Below are 14,645 nucleotides of genomic sequence, written 5' to 3' on the forward strand. Positions count from 1 at the left end.
TCACTATGACTCAAAATCTAGAATCATAAATACAATTTAGTGAGGAATTTGACTACATCATTTTAAAAAAAAAAAAAAAAAGCTTTCACATTTAAAACAACCATGAAAGTCATAAGACAAATGATAAGCTAGAGAAAATATTTGGGACTTATTTCATAACCTAATAATTCATCTCCTTAACATAAAGAGTTCCTATAAATCAAGAAAGAAGAGACCAAGAACACTGAACAGGTCAAAATACATGAATTGACAGTTCATAGAAAAAAGGACCTACAAATGTTCCTTAGACGTACAGAAAGTTCCTCCACCCCAGTCATAAAGTGGGAGTATATGCAATAAAAGTACATTGTGATACCAATTCTCCTCTACCAAACCGGCAAATATCAAAATTTTAACATTATACTCTACTGGTGAAGCTAAAAAGAAACAAATGCTGTCATTCACATATTGCTGTTGGGAGTATGAATTGTACAAGTCTTTCAGAGGAGAAATTGTCAATATCTATTGAGATCGCAGCTGCGGTTACTCTTTGACCCAGGAATACCACTTCTCAAAATCTATTCTAAGGACATAATTGCACAAATATGAAATGACATACACACAGAGTTATTCACTGAGGCATTATATGTACTAGCAAAAAAGAAAAAGAAAAAAAGAAACGTGAAACAACTGAAATCTTCATCAATACGTGCCTGGTTGAATAAACTATGATATTCAGTCCCTTATTGAATAAACTATGGTACCTCCACATGACAGAGAACTAGGCAACCATAAGAAGAATGAAAGCATATGAAAGTATTAATATGAAGTGATTTCCAGAGATACTGTAAAATAAAAAAGCAAGGTGCCAAAAAGTGTGTATAGTATGCTACATTTGTGAAAAGGGGTAAAAGGGAGTAAGCATGCAAGTACAAATTTGCCTATATTTATAATAAGAAACACTGCAAGAATTAATTAGAAATTAATTTTTTAAATTGGTTACCATTAGGTGAAAGGTGAGTGGGTAGGAGGAAGGGATTGAGATGAAAGGGAAACTTCCTTGGGTATAGCTTTTAACTGTTAACTTCTAAGACACGTAACTGTTTTACATATTCAAAAAATACATGTACAATTTAAATGCATATACGATTTGACACATAAATTAATCTATTGCATATAAAATGTATAATGTAATTACACAGGGAAATTAATCATTTCAACTCAGTTTAAAACAGCCCTTTTATTCCCTTGGTGGAATATATTTTAGGATATAAAATATATTTTATTCATTCAGTTGTATTGTTATTTTGAAATACCAATACAATAAATAAGCAATTATATTTAAAGTATTAGAAACCACTTTTCATGCATAAGAAAAAAAATAGATGAAAGTATAAATTCAAATAATTAAGTAAAACCCCGTAACATTAAATTTGAATTTGAACTATCAATACAAAGCCATGATTTAAGTCAATATACATATTGTCTAGCGCAGCCCATTGAAAGAGCTAAAAATCAACAATATTTCAGTAGCACGTATCCCAGGAACCAGATTATGATTTCTAAAGCCATTCTGCATTTAAGGAAACAGCTTCTGAGAGAAATGACTGATTCCAGGTTTGAGGGCAAAGAATGTATAAGGCAAGCATGGAGCAGCTCATTCTCATAGGAAATAAAGGATCTTTCAAAGATTAATGGAATCATATCAAAAAGACCAGACCATTTTGCAGGGGTCCCAAGTGGGCCAGAATTGGGCCATTTAAAGTGTGAAAAATAAAAATGGCTATAAGAATATATTAAAGGCCGTTAATCTATAAGTGACACTCCAAAAACAGAAAACAAAACAAAACAAAACAAAACAATCCTTATTTGTCAGTACTGGACGTAGTTATTACACTAACTCCTTGTTCCAAAAATTGGTAATTAAAATTAAAAGCATTTATCCTGTCTTTCCATTTGGAACTATATTTAAGGATAATTAAATAGCCTCAGTTGATGAGAGAGACTCTTCTTTGCAGAATAATTCTGCTAATAAATATAGAATAAATTTGGTAAATTCTAACGAAACAGTTGATTTAGCTGAGAATCATCAATGGAAACTGAAACCAATTAGCTGAAATGCGATGGCAAAGTGGATGTTCCGAGGTGCTAAAGCAGCCTCCACAGGAAGTTTGCCGGTCACAGGGGGGAAACGTCACTGTTCATGGGAGGGATCAAGCTGTCCCTACTTTATCCCAGTGGCTGAATCTAAACATCACTTACATTTGAACAACCAGACATACATATGCAGTCTAATGGGACCCAACATGAAGTGTACAGTATTACCTATGAAATCTTGCCTAAAATGCTTGAAGTATTTAATCTGAATCTAATCAGGCCTTTAGGCCTAACTTTTAATTTATAGGAAACCCAACACAGCACACAGGTAAACAAGTTAAATTACTCTGCTAAAAAGCAGGGGGAAAAAAATGCAAAATGTGAGATAGTAGCTTCAGCAAGACAAAATCATGGGAAAAAAAGAGGAGGAAGACTAGCTTAGATTAAAATAAATTTAGGGGATAAAACAGCCAAATGCAGTTCAAGTCCTCGATTGACCCTTGGTTTGAACAAAGACATTTTGGGGATAGGTGTAAGAAATCAAAGGCGGATTGGACATTAATTATATTAATTAGCTACTGTTAGTTTTATTAAGTGTGTGCTATGACCTGAATGGTGTATCCTGCTTCCCCAAATTCATATGTTGAAGTCCTAATTCGTGCTACTTTAGAATGTAATTGTATTTGGAGATAAGGTCTCTAAAAAGGTGATTAAGTTAAAATGAGGTTGTTAGGGTGAGCCCTAATCCAATATGAATGTTGTCCTTATAAAAATGGAAATTTGGTCATGAAGAGATTGACATATGAAGAGAGGAACAACAAGTGAGGAGACAGTGAAAAGGTAGCCAGTCATCTGCAAGCCAAGGAGAGAGGGAAGCCTTGGAAGAAACCAACCCTGCTGACACCTTGATCTCAGACTTCTAGCCTCTGGAACCGTGAGACAATAAATTTCTGTTGTTTAAGACCTCCAGCCTGTGGTATTTCGTTATAGAAGTCCTAGTAAACTAATACAGTATAATACTGATACCATGGTTACATAGGAAATTTTTTAGCGATTTTTACTCAAGTTTTGAAGTGTAAAATGTCATAATGTCTGTAATTTTTAAATCCTTAAAAAATAATGAACTAAAGGTGGCAAAATGTTGATTGGTAAATTTAGGTGATGGGTATTAATTATCTTTCTACTTCTCTGTAAACTCAAAATTCATAGTAAAAAGTCAAAATTAAAAGAAAAGAAACATTCGAGTGCATCTAGGATAAGGAGGACAGCAGGCAGGGCGCACAGGCAAGATGGGAGAGCAGGAGGCCAAAGAACCCAGAGGGGAGACTCTTTAAAGGAGACCCTTGTCTGTTGCATCTTTTACCACATCCGAACATGATATAGGGTCATTCGAATGAAAATGCACATTGCATCAGAGGAATTCCCAATAGCAAGGCTGCTAGAAGGGAACGATTAAAAATGAATTTGGTTTAGCTATAAAACATTGCTAATTTCAGTGGTTTACATGAACTACTAAACATTTATATATAAATACTGTTTAGCGTAATAATAATTAGGCGCACGACTGAAGAATACAGTTGGAAATATATAATTAATTTAAAATGTCATAATGAATAAAAGAGCTTTTCAGTACCTAGCCAAATTCCTCATATTGGATAGACAGTTCCTAGTCTGAGCTAAGGCTGCTTGATTCTCTGTCATAACAAATCTAACAACCCTAACACATTTCTCCATATCAATCAATCAACAAATATTGAGCCCTTACTTTGCAAAACTGCAATGCAAGGCATTATGGTTGATATTAAGAAAAAAATTTACTTAAAGAGTTTACAATCTAATTAGGATGTTTTACACCCAAACAAAAATCATGTAAAATATAATATAAGCTATAAGTGCAAATTATTTTACAGATGAGCAACAGGTAAATTTAAAAGATAGCCATTTGTATCAGGTAAAAGGTGAAAGAGGTCGCTGTGTGAGTGAAGCGAGGATGTCTAATCTCAGAGCAAGGAGATGCACCTGAAATATTAAGGTCAATGTGGAAGCAGTAACAACCTTTGGCATGCAGCCAATGCCTGGACAGAGTCGTGGGGACAGTGTCAGCCTGCATCTCCATTCACGTGCTGCTGCACCTCAAAAAATAGGATGGGAAACTCAGGCCTACTTAGACTGAATGTTCACAAACATGTAGTGTGAGAAACAAAACATATTGTGGATGGTGTTGTGGCTCAAGGGGACAAAATGAACAAAGTCTCAGTAAAGAGGAGTTTATTGCACCCCAAGTCCCCACCTTGACTCACAGGAGTTGATGTACACAGCATGCTCCCTGGGTCAAGCAGCTCAAGTGGTCAACACAAATGCTCAGCGCTCTTCTAAAAACAGCTCGGGACACTGTGCCTCCTGTGGGGCAAGTGGAAGAGTCAGACTGTGCCCCACAGTCATTCTGGCTCAACACAGACAGGTTTTCTTTGCCTTACGGAGTGGAAGCTACCCTGACAGAGTGAATAAAGACTTCAAAAGAGAGGTAAGACATGACCTGAAGTCTAAATAACCAAGAACGCATAGAATTTTGCCAGGAGGAAAAAGAAGCGTTGAAATTGAGGTGCAGCTCTATCTGGTTTTCGAGAAGATCTTGCCTGTTTCCCTTCCACCAAGCCAGACCACCTCCTACTTCAATTTTATGGTCTGCAGTAAAGACCACTGCTAATTAGAAGGTTTTGTGCAGGACTAAGCCCAGCATGGCTTCTCTTCCTCTTATGTTCGATACTATCAGAAGTCTAGGCCTCCAAGATAAATGCCGGTCACCTGGATTTTTCTTTCTTTGCCTCTCTACTCGGACTCAGTTTCCTACCCTTCTTGCCTCCCCGACTCCAAACTCTCCAATTCTGCCTCTTGAGTCTAATGGATTGTCATCAGCAATATTCCTTTTATCTTCAAACTCTTTAAATCACTGGTTTTCAAAGTGTGGGCCTGGCCCAGCAGCATCGCATTGCTTAAAAACTTGGAAAAAATGCAAATTTCCTGGGCCCTACCCTAGAGTCACTGAATCTGACTCTCTGGGGTGGGGGCTCTCTGCATTGTAAGAAGCCCTCCAGGTTGTTGAGCAGATGCTAAAGTCCATCTGCAAGGACTCTCCATTTAGATCTTCAAGAAGCTTGTGTTACTGCCTTGATCAATGTAGTGGTCCACGTCCCTTCTTGTATATTAAAATATCCCACTCTAAAACAGCAATAAGGCAACCTTTTCTACCTTTCATTCTCACCTCTAACTTCCAATATCACCCTACTAACACACACACACACACACACACACACACACACACACAATTCCTGAATCATCATGTCTGAATTTATTAGAAATAATTCTATTTTCTTTTACTCTGGAAAAATGATCACATTTTTTTCCTTTTTATTTCACACACCATCACTTAAAAAGAATTTAAGCGGTGACCACCCAAATGTTTATACTCATATAAAGTATGTATGCATATGACTGTAGTTATATATTTTATACATTATAAGACAAAAACACTAGATAATATTAACAAGTAGGTAAAAATACTGAAATAACAAATGTGAGGTCTTCTGTATGCACCCCGGTAACTCATCCTTTACAAATTACTTTGGAGACTTCCACTTTGAAGAAATCAAGATCCTGCAAGAACCATGCTTCTAGTACAAGTTTCTAGACCCAGAGACATATGGACCCTCTGACTAGAGGTACAAGTAAAGATTTTTGTAGTTGTGTGATCGTAAATAATTAACAACAGATCTCAGCGAGAAAAAAGGGTGCCAGGTTTGTAACCTTTGCCAATATCAGTTGTGTAAATACTCCCACTGTGGTGATTTTAAGTTACCGATATGATGTCACTGAATGTGAAGTGCACAATTGTCTTGAACAAGCCAGTACAAGCCAGCTCTGACACTGGATTTTTGTACTCAAAGCTTTTCGACTAAAGTCTATTTTTTCGGTTAATTCCCTTTCTTCTAGAGAACTGGTTTCCCATCGGAGGCAGTGAGAGATAACATGTTTAGTAGCTTCTCCAGTTTGAGCAGTAGCTATAATAAACCCTGAGTAGGTGTCAACTATTACATGCACATACTTTAGTTTTCCAAATTCTGGGATGTGTGCAACATCCATTTTCCATAGTTGGTTAGGTACCAAACCTCTGGGATTAACCCCATAGTAAGGCACAGAGTGATGTTCTGGGCAGGTTGTGCACTGTCGAACAATCTGCCGAGCAGCTTCCCTGGGAATATGGAACTGCGTCCTTAAACTTTGACTATTTTGATGATGAAATGCATGAGATTACTGTGCAAGCTCTAGCTGAGTAAAAGCAACTACTTGAGTAGCCTGGTCAGCAAGAGCATTGCCTTCTTCTAGGGGTCCTGGGAGTCCAGAATGGGCTCAAATATATCCTACATAGCATGGATGTGTACATGCATGCAGACACCTTTGCACTTGAGAAAAGAGTTCTTGTACTTGACTGTTAGCAGTATCAATATACGCCACTGTTTCTAACACCTGCAAAGCTTTAGCAATGTAATGACTGTATATAGGTTGAAAGGACAGTGAGCCATGTTCTTAAACACTGCAGCTATGGCTCTGAGCTCTATAATTTGAGCTGAGGCAGGAGGCATGTAGAGAACTTGTGACTGACCTTGAATTATATATGCTGCAGTGCCATTAGAGGACTCATCAGTAAAAACTACTTGAGCATCTTTTATAGGATTCTGCCTCACAATTTTGGGAAATACCAGAGCATGATTATTGACAAATTGCAACAATTTGTTCCTGGGGAGATGATTGTCTATAACCCCTGGGTAATAGGCAAAGGCAATAGCCCATGTATTCACATTTTGAAAAAACCAATCCATCTGTTGTTTTGTGAAAGGGACACCAATCAAGGAGTTCTCAGCTCCAAAATACTTCCAAGACTCCTCTCGAGCCATTTGAACCAAGCAGGCAACAGACTCCTAATGAGGGGTTAACACTCTTGCTGGTGAAACAGGCAGGTGCAACCAGAGTAGTGGACCACCCTGCCACAAGACTGTGGTGGGCGTATGTGCGGTTGCTAGAACATAAGCAGCCCACCCCTGTGTGTAGTCCACATACTGCACCCGTTGTTGCTCTATGGCTTGTTCCACCTTTTGTAAGGCTAATCCTTCCTCAGTTAACTCTCCTCTAAGGATGTTAAACAAAGGTTTTAACTCTGAAGTAGCTATTTTTAAGTGTGGCCTTAGCCAGTTAATGTCCCCTAATAGTTGTTGAAAATCATTTAAAGTAGTGTTGCAGTGGTTTGTTACATGTGAGTTGTGAGTTTATTTGCCCTCGTGTGAACTCGATTTGAAGTATATTACATGTGCGTAAAATGGCTCCACTAGTGTTAAACCTTAGAAATGTAACCAACTTGTTTTGCCGAACTGAAATTGTTTACCCCAAGAGTGAAATTGTTTTGACCAAGAGTGATAACTAAACACCCGTGCACCTGGCTGATAAGACACTGAAGACGTCACCGCTACACATAAAATCTCCAGGACTCTCTGCCTGAATCAGAGCACTCTCTCCGTCTATAGTCTGATGGTCTGTATGATGGGGACTTATTTCTAGAATTTCTATTTTTAAAGAACGGATTATTTGACTTCCAATATCCTGATTGTTGTTTAATATACTGAGGTCTATTATTAGTATTGTTAGCTCTTTTAAAATTCATATTTTGCTGTCCTCTTATATTAGTCTGGAAAGAGAATGTATTAGTTCTGATTTCTTGTTAGTATTAAATGAGAACTTTTTGTCTGAAATCAAGTCCTCATGTAAAGTAATTTTTTGTTTCATTTCTTCTGGGGTATTTGCTCCTACAATCAAATTCTGCATTTGTATTTTATAGCTATCTGGGGCATTTTTTATTAATGTCCTAACTATTCCTTCTATGTTTCTACATTCCCATGGGCTATCACACTCTGGGTGATAGAGTCCATTAAGTATTGTTAGTTTTCTTAGCTGTTTTTGTAATTGTGCAAGGGTATGCCATTCCTTAGAAAATTGGGATGATGTGAAGTCAATTGAGGGAAAGGCCTTCACCCAAGCATCTGTTATCCATGACCACAAGGTAGCCAATCTCTGTGTATTATTTTCTATTTCTGTTTTTAAAGCACCTCTTAATTTAGGCAGCTCAATAGCATCTGCTACTTGAGCAATCTCGTCACCACTTAACATAGTTGTGTGGCCTCCCTTCTCATATATTGATACTAACCATTCAATATCTGATTTTTCTCCTTTTATTAACATTCCTCTGAGTTCTATATGTTCTTTCCTGTTATAAGAAGTAAATTCTCCCATTTCCTCTACATTTGAGCCATCTTCCTTCTTGATTAATTTTTTAGTAACAATGGCTGGTGTGCTAAATATTTCTGCACTACTTTCCTGGCTAAGTTTTTTCCTTTATCTGTATCTTCTTGTAAATTATGTATAGTCTGAAGTAGTATGGGAACTATTTCCTTTTGAGATGATCTTTCTATTACTAGTATTAAAGTAGCAGGGTTATTATTAACAGTTTCTGGGAGGTGCGGAGCAGTTTGAACTTCATATTTTTTATTTAAAGCGTCTTCTAGGATGCGCCATTTACCTTCTGCTGGTATATTATGAAGAGAGTCATTTTTGTTTACGTGCTTCCTCCACCAAGATCTCAATTTTTGAAACATTTTTGTTAAATTTAATTTTTGGTCCCCCATGTCCAAATGGATATAGAGTTTTAGGACTAGGTCTTACTGATGTCTCACAAGAGTTCGGATAGAAAAGAAAGATTTAGTAAGAACGGAATAAGAAAAGCGAAGGATCCTTCTTAGTAATTTCTCGCAGTGCTCTGCCATCCAGTGTATAAACAAATATATCTATTTCTTATTCCCGTAAAAATTTTGGAGAAGTTCTGATTATGAAAAAGGGAAGCATTGGTCGTTGCCTGTTGGAAGGAGAAAGAGAGACTAACCACCTTCGCGTAGACAATCGGTTGGTACAATCCACCAACTCGGATCCCTCGGTACAACTGGTCGCTACCGCCTTCAGGCTGTTGCAGTCAGGAGATAACACAGTCATGTTCGAATAAGAGACCACCGAACGACAGGGGACTTTGCCATTACGTGAGCAGTCGGTTGGTATAATCCACAAACACGCACCTCAAGAGGCGGCGTAGCTGTTTACGACCCACGGCCGTTGCCTTTGGGATTCAGCCAGGCAGGGCGTTCCTCTGAGGGAACGGCTTAAGCTCTTAGTAAACTGGCGTAGTCCCTTGGGTGGACAATTTATGCCCTGAAGTGGACAAGTAGGTCAGATAATCTCTATCTCTGTCACACAGTTTGCCGAGTCCCTCGGCTCTAGTGACTATGGCATGAATCTCAGCTCCCTACCTCTCAGAGAATTCAGAAAAACCTCCGGTGTTAGTTTGCTTTTTGTACCTCAGCTGTTTCTCAACAGCGGAGGTAGGGGTCCTCTTATCAGCTTTAGAGGATATAACTTCTCCTTTCCCAACCCTTTTTGCCGCTGTGCTCGGCTGAAATTTAGAATTTGGTTTACGTCCCTTGATCTTAGAATTCCAATGACAAATGCAAAGATAGTTTTCCAAACTATCCTGCCGACAATGCCAATTGTCCAAGTCAAGCTCTTTTTTGGACTTATGCACAGGTGGCTTCGTTTGTTCCTTAAGGCCCTTGAGCCAGTTTGAACCCGCAACAGCACTTTGCTTAATATACTTAAATATGAAGAGCCCAGAGAGACAACAACAAGTAAAAATGCAGACACGCAAATGAATAAGATTGCAAGCATGCTAGGATTTACTCATACCAGATCCTGATGGCTTTCAGTCCTAGCAGACCACCCGGCGATGCTGGCTGAGACAGACACACGATGACCAGGAACGGCGCCGTATCAATGCTGGGTCAATTGCCGGTCGATCAACCATCGATCGGCAAAGAGGCCTCTCGTTTGGATGGGCAGAGTCTTAGGCCAAGAAGTAAATCAAGGGATGGAGAAGCATGCTCTTGTGAGACAGAGAGAGTGCTCTGATTCAGGCAGAGAGTCCTGGAGATTTTATGTGTAGCGGTGACGTCTTCAGTGTCTTATCAGCCAGGTGCACGGGTGTCTAGTTATTACTCTTGGTCAAAACAATTTCACTCTTGGGGTAAACAATTTCAGTTCAGCAAAACAAGTTGGTTACATTTCTAAGGTTTAACATTAGTGGAGACATTTTACGCACATGTAATATACTTCAAATCTAGTTCACACAAGGGCAAATAAACTCACAATCCACATGTAACAAACCACTGCAACAAGTAGTTAGACTGTCTTTTCTAATTTGGATCTTTTGAGGCATAATGGCTTTGGGGTAAAATTTGTGGCCCAAATAAGAATAAGGTGGCTCAGTTTGCACCTTTTCAGGTGCAATTACCTACCAATCGCTGATCTCTCAAAGCTTGCTGCAAGTGTGCATAAGCTGCTAGTAAAATTCCTTCTTGTTTCTGGGCCAAGAGAATATCATCCATGTAGTGAATTACGTAAACCTGAGGGAAAACTTGTCTAGTTTTTGATACTGCCTGAGCCACAGATTTCTGGCATAATGTGGGACTATTGGCCATACCCCGAGGTAATACCTTCCAATGATATCTTTTCATTGGCTCCCTAAAATTTGTTGATGGCACGCTGAAGGCAAATCCTTTATAGTCCTCAGGAGTGAGTGGAATAGTATAAAAACAATCTTTTAAATCTATGATAATTTTATAAGTGTCCCGAGGTATTGCAGATGGTGTAGGCAATCCTGGCTGCAGAGCTCCCATTAGTTCCATAGTCTCATTAACTTTTCTCAGATCTTGTAATAACCTCCATTTACCAGATTTTTTTTCTGATTACAAAGATGGGAGAATTCCAAGGAGAATTAGAAGGAGCTGTATGCCCGCTGTCGAGCTGTTCCTGTACTAACTGCTCAGCAGCTTTAATTTTGTCTTCGGTGAGAGGCCACTGATCCACCCACACAGGATCCTCACTTATCCAAGTGATTGGATCTGCATGGAGTACAAGCTGGTCAGTGACCTCCTTTAAAAATACCCCAGACCTGCTCTTGGAGGCCGCTGGACTGGCATTAAGGGCTCCTGTATTCCTGGGCCATCTGCCCCCAAGCCCTGATTAGGCAAGAGCCCCTGGTCAAATATTTGCTGGGTGACAGGCTCACTGGGACTGTATAAGTATACTCCCATCTCTCTCATTGCATCCCTCCCCCAAAAGTTGACTGGCAGACCTGGCACGATGTATGGCTGAAATGTGCCTTGATGTCCTTCTGCATCTTTCCAAGACAAAACATCACTGCTTTGTTCTGGGCTCTGACTCTGGCCTATTCCTTGTAATTGTGTCATCGTTGGTTGTTTAGTCCAAGCCACAGGCCACTGCTCTGCAGCGAGAACTGAAACATCAGCTCCCGTATCCAGCAGACCCTGAAAGTTTTTCCCATTAATGGTTAGGGTAAACTCGGGTCGCTGAGCTCCTATAGCTTGTACCCATAAGCATCCAATGAACCAAATCCTGCATCTCCGCTTTTTCCTTCTTTTGCAGCATTTTTAGTTTGAATCTGAGGGAGTAACAACAATTGAGCTATACATTGTCATGATTGTATAACAGAAATTCCTGTAGGGGGATGAGTCATGATCTTAATTTCTCCGGTATAATCACTGTCAATAACTACTGGCTCCACTAAAATTCCTCTCATAGTGGCACTACCTCTTCCCAGGAGTAGCCCTACCGCACCTGGCTGTATAGGTCCATAGACCCCGGTTGGGAGGGCCTGCATCCCTATTTCAGGTGTCAATACTGTGTAGGCGGAGGAACGGAGGTCCAGTCCTGCACTGCCTGGGGTTGCTCTAAAGAGGTCCTGAATGGATTTCTTTGCTGAGGGATGAAAGTCTGTAGTGCCCCATAACATTGGTGCGGGGCCTGAGGCAGGCCCCTCCTCCCGTTTCCCTGCATGAGAGGATTCCCCATGACATCTCTTTTAGATTTGCATTCATTGGCCCAATAATTTCCTTGCTTACATTTGGGGCACAGACCTGGCTGCTGGCCTCCCTTGGAAGGGCCCTGAGGCGCAGATTTCTGTCTATTTGGACATTGCTTGACTTGATGTCCAGAACGACCACACCTGTAACAACTCCCTGAAGGTCCTGAAGCTCTACCTTTCATAGGCTTTCTCTGTTGAAACAGCACTTCTTTTACAGTTTTTTCTTGTAATGCAGCTGCCATAGCAAGGCCCTGTGTATATGCAGGCCCTATGTCCGAACACAATCTGACATAATCCGAAAGATTGCCCTTCTTTCTAAAAGATCTCAAAGCAGCCTGACAAGCAGAATTAGCATTTTCATAGGCTAGCTGCTTGACTAACAACAACCCTGCATCAGCGTCCCCTAATCTGCTTGCTGTCTGCAGTAATCTATCCACAAAATCTTGGAATGGCCCCTCAGATCCTTGCCTGATTTTGGATAAATCTGCAATCTGCCTTCCGGTAGAAGGTAGTTTATACCAAGCCCTCTTAGCAGCAGCATTAACCTGTGCATATACCCCCGGGTCAAATTCCAACTGCTGTAAAGTCTCCTGATACTGCCCTTCTCCTGCTAACATTTCAAATGTGACTGCTAAATTTTGAGCCCTATTGAGTTCCAGTTTTCTCACATGGCTCAACAAATTCTGATTTCCACAATAGGAAGCCCCCTCCCCCTATAAGCATGCTCTTGCTAATTGCTTCCAATCCCCAGGCGGAATAAAATCAGCAATTAATGACTCCAGCATAGCCTGTGTGAAAGGAGCTGTAGGGCTGTATTGTGCACAAGCAAGTTTTAATTCTTTTAACTGGGCCGATGGACTCGCCCTTGTTGGCCCTGAGCATCACCTTCCTCAAATACTGGGCAAGCCAAATGGAAGCTCTGAGTATCCTCTCCTCTTTCAATAGTCTGCTGGATCGTAGCCTGCAAGGGGTATAGAAGTGATTGGGTCAAAGACAGGGGCTGTAACCCTGAGGGTCTCTGCACCACGGCTATAACTGGTTGAGACCCCTCAAAGGGAGGAGGCGGAGAAGGCGGAGGATCTAATCCCGCTATAACACTAGGAGTCCTTCTCAGGTTAAACTTCGAAACCCATTCCGAAGGTTCCAGGGGCTTCTGAGGAGGCTGCCACTGCTGCATCTGAATAGCTAAAGAAGACACAGCATTTTGTAAACGCTGTATGTCCTCTGTAAGCGCATCATCTTTTTTAGGAGCATCAGATTTTGTTAAAGCAATAAGCAGAGGATCGTCCTCCTCATGATATTGGGCAGCCTCCTCTTCCAACTGTTCTGTATCCCCTGGATCTAAAAACTCCTCCCCATGCCCAGAAAACAACATCTTAAAAAGCTCTGCTTATACGGGCTCAGCGGGCAGTGCAGAGAGTTTAGATTCACTTTCTTCCCTGACCGCTGGGGCGTCCCCTGGTCGATCTGGCTCTTTCTTTTCTAATGTAGTAGACTTCGAGAGCTACCTTCTAATCTTATCTCTCTCATGCCCAGGATCTAAAATATACCTAATAAAAGTCCATAAACTGAAAGTGTCCACGGGAACCCTGCCTGGCCTGTGAACATCATAATAGTCCCGAAGCCTTTCTCCTGCTTTCTTCCATGTCTCCAGATTCATTGTTCCCTCCTCAGGGAACGAAGGACAGACTTTCTCTGTGAATTCTAAGAACTTACACAATTGTTGATGTCCTCCTTTGGCTCCGCGAGCATGGAGCATATTTTTAAGCATGTGTACAAAAAGCAAGCGGCTGTTTCCATTACCCGTTTTTCTTTTATTAAGTCGACTTTCCTGTTATTTCTTTGTATTTACAAACTCCCAATAATTACTCACCACGACCCTTACTTTTCCGAGCGCTCACTTCACACGGTGTCCTTCACTGTGTCCCCAGTACTCAGGTCCCTGTTCGGGCGTCACCTGCCAGAGCCAGCTGGCCTAGGTTGAACAGCACCTGAGGTGGGAGTGAGGATTAAGAAAAAGACAGAGACAAGAGATAGATTCTGGAGGGCTCACAGTCAATACTGCAGCAGCCCCGAGTTTATTTTGCACAGCATATTTATACCCTGCTGAGTGCATAAGAAGCAAAAAACCTCTAAGTAACAATCTCTGAAACTTTGTAGCTATCTTAACACCCTCTTTCCCATGGTCAAAGAACATTCAGTTTCTCTCCCCCAAGTCAGGTGTACTGCTTCCTGAGTCAGCAGACTGCACAGCTTGCCAACTCTGCAAAACTCCCAGCTTTACTGGCAGTTTAATCCTTCCTCAAAATGGCTCCCGACAGTTTCCTAATTAAACATTTTCTAATTAACTTGCTCTCTTTTAATTTCTCATAGCCCTGCTGGGGTGAGGTAGATCTTAAGTCCTTCTGGCTTCGGCGAGGGCCTCCAGGTTCGATATGGGAGCCAGATGGTCACCTGAGATTTGTCCACTTGCAGGCAAGAGTAGGGAGAAAAAGCAGTGACAGTTGTGCCTTGGAATTCCCTACCACCTGGCCCT

General features: G+C 40.7%; 2 protein-coding genes across 3 annotated transcripts in view; both read right to left on the reverse strand.

Moving 5' to 3' along the window:
- Positions 1-14,188, reverse strand: part of TIGIT (T cell immunoreceptor with Ig and ITIM domains) — a 29,720-nt gene extending 15,532 nt beyond the window's left edge. The window contains exon 1 of one of the 2 annotated variants that reach the window (XM_036218899.1): positions 13,995-14,188. The gene's annotated coding sequence lies outside the window, so the exon portion shown is untranslated. Of the gene's footprint in view, positions 1-13,982 lie in introns of both variants that reach the window. The other variant, XM_016150652.2, reaches the window with a different exon arrangement.
- LOC118601719 (endogenous retrovirus group K member 113 Gag polyprotein) lies at positions 1,343-13,484 on the reverse strand. The gene is given in 4 exon segments (XM_036219654.1): positions 1,343-12,775; positions 12,777-12,823; positions 12,826-12,983; positions 13,028-13,484. Coding segments are annotated over 4 exon segments (1,518 nt in total). The 3' UTR covers positions 1,343-11,919.
- Positions 14,189-14,645: the final 457 nt, after the last annotated feature.

This window comes from Rousettus aegyptiacus, unplaced genomic scaffold (assembly GCF_014176215.1).
Source record: "Rousettus aegyptiacus isolate mRouAeg1 unplaced genomic scaffold, mRouAeg1.p scaffold_m13_p_4, whole genome shotgun sequence".
Taxonomy (NCBI): Eukaryota; Metazoa; Chordata; class Mammalia; order Chiroptera; family Pteropodidae; genus Rousettus; species Rousettus aegyptiacus.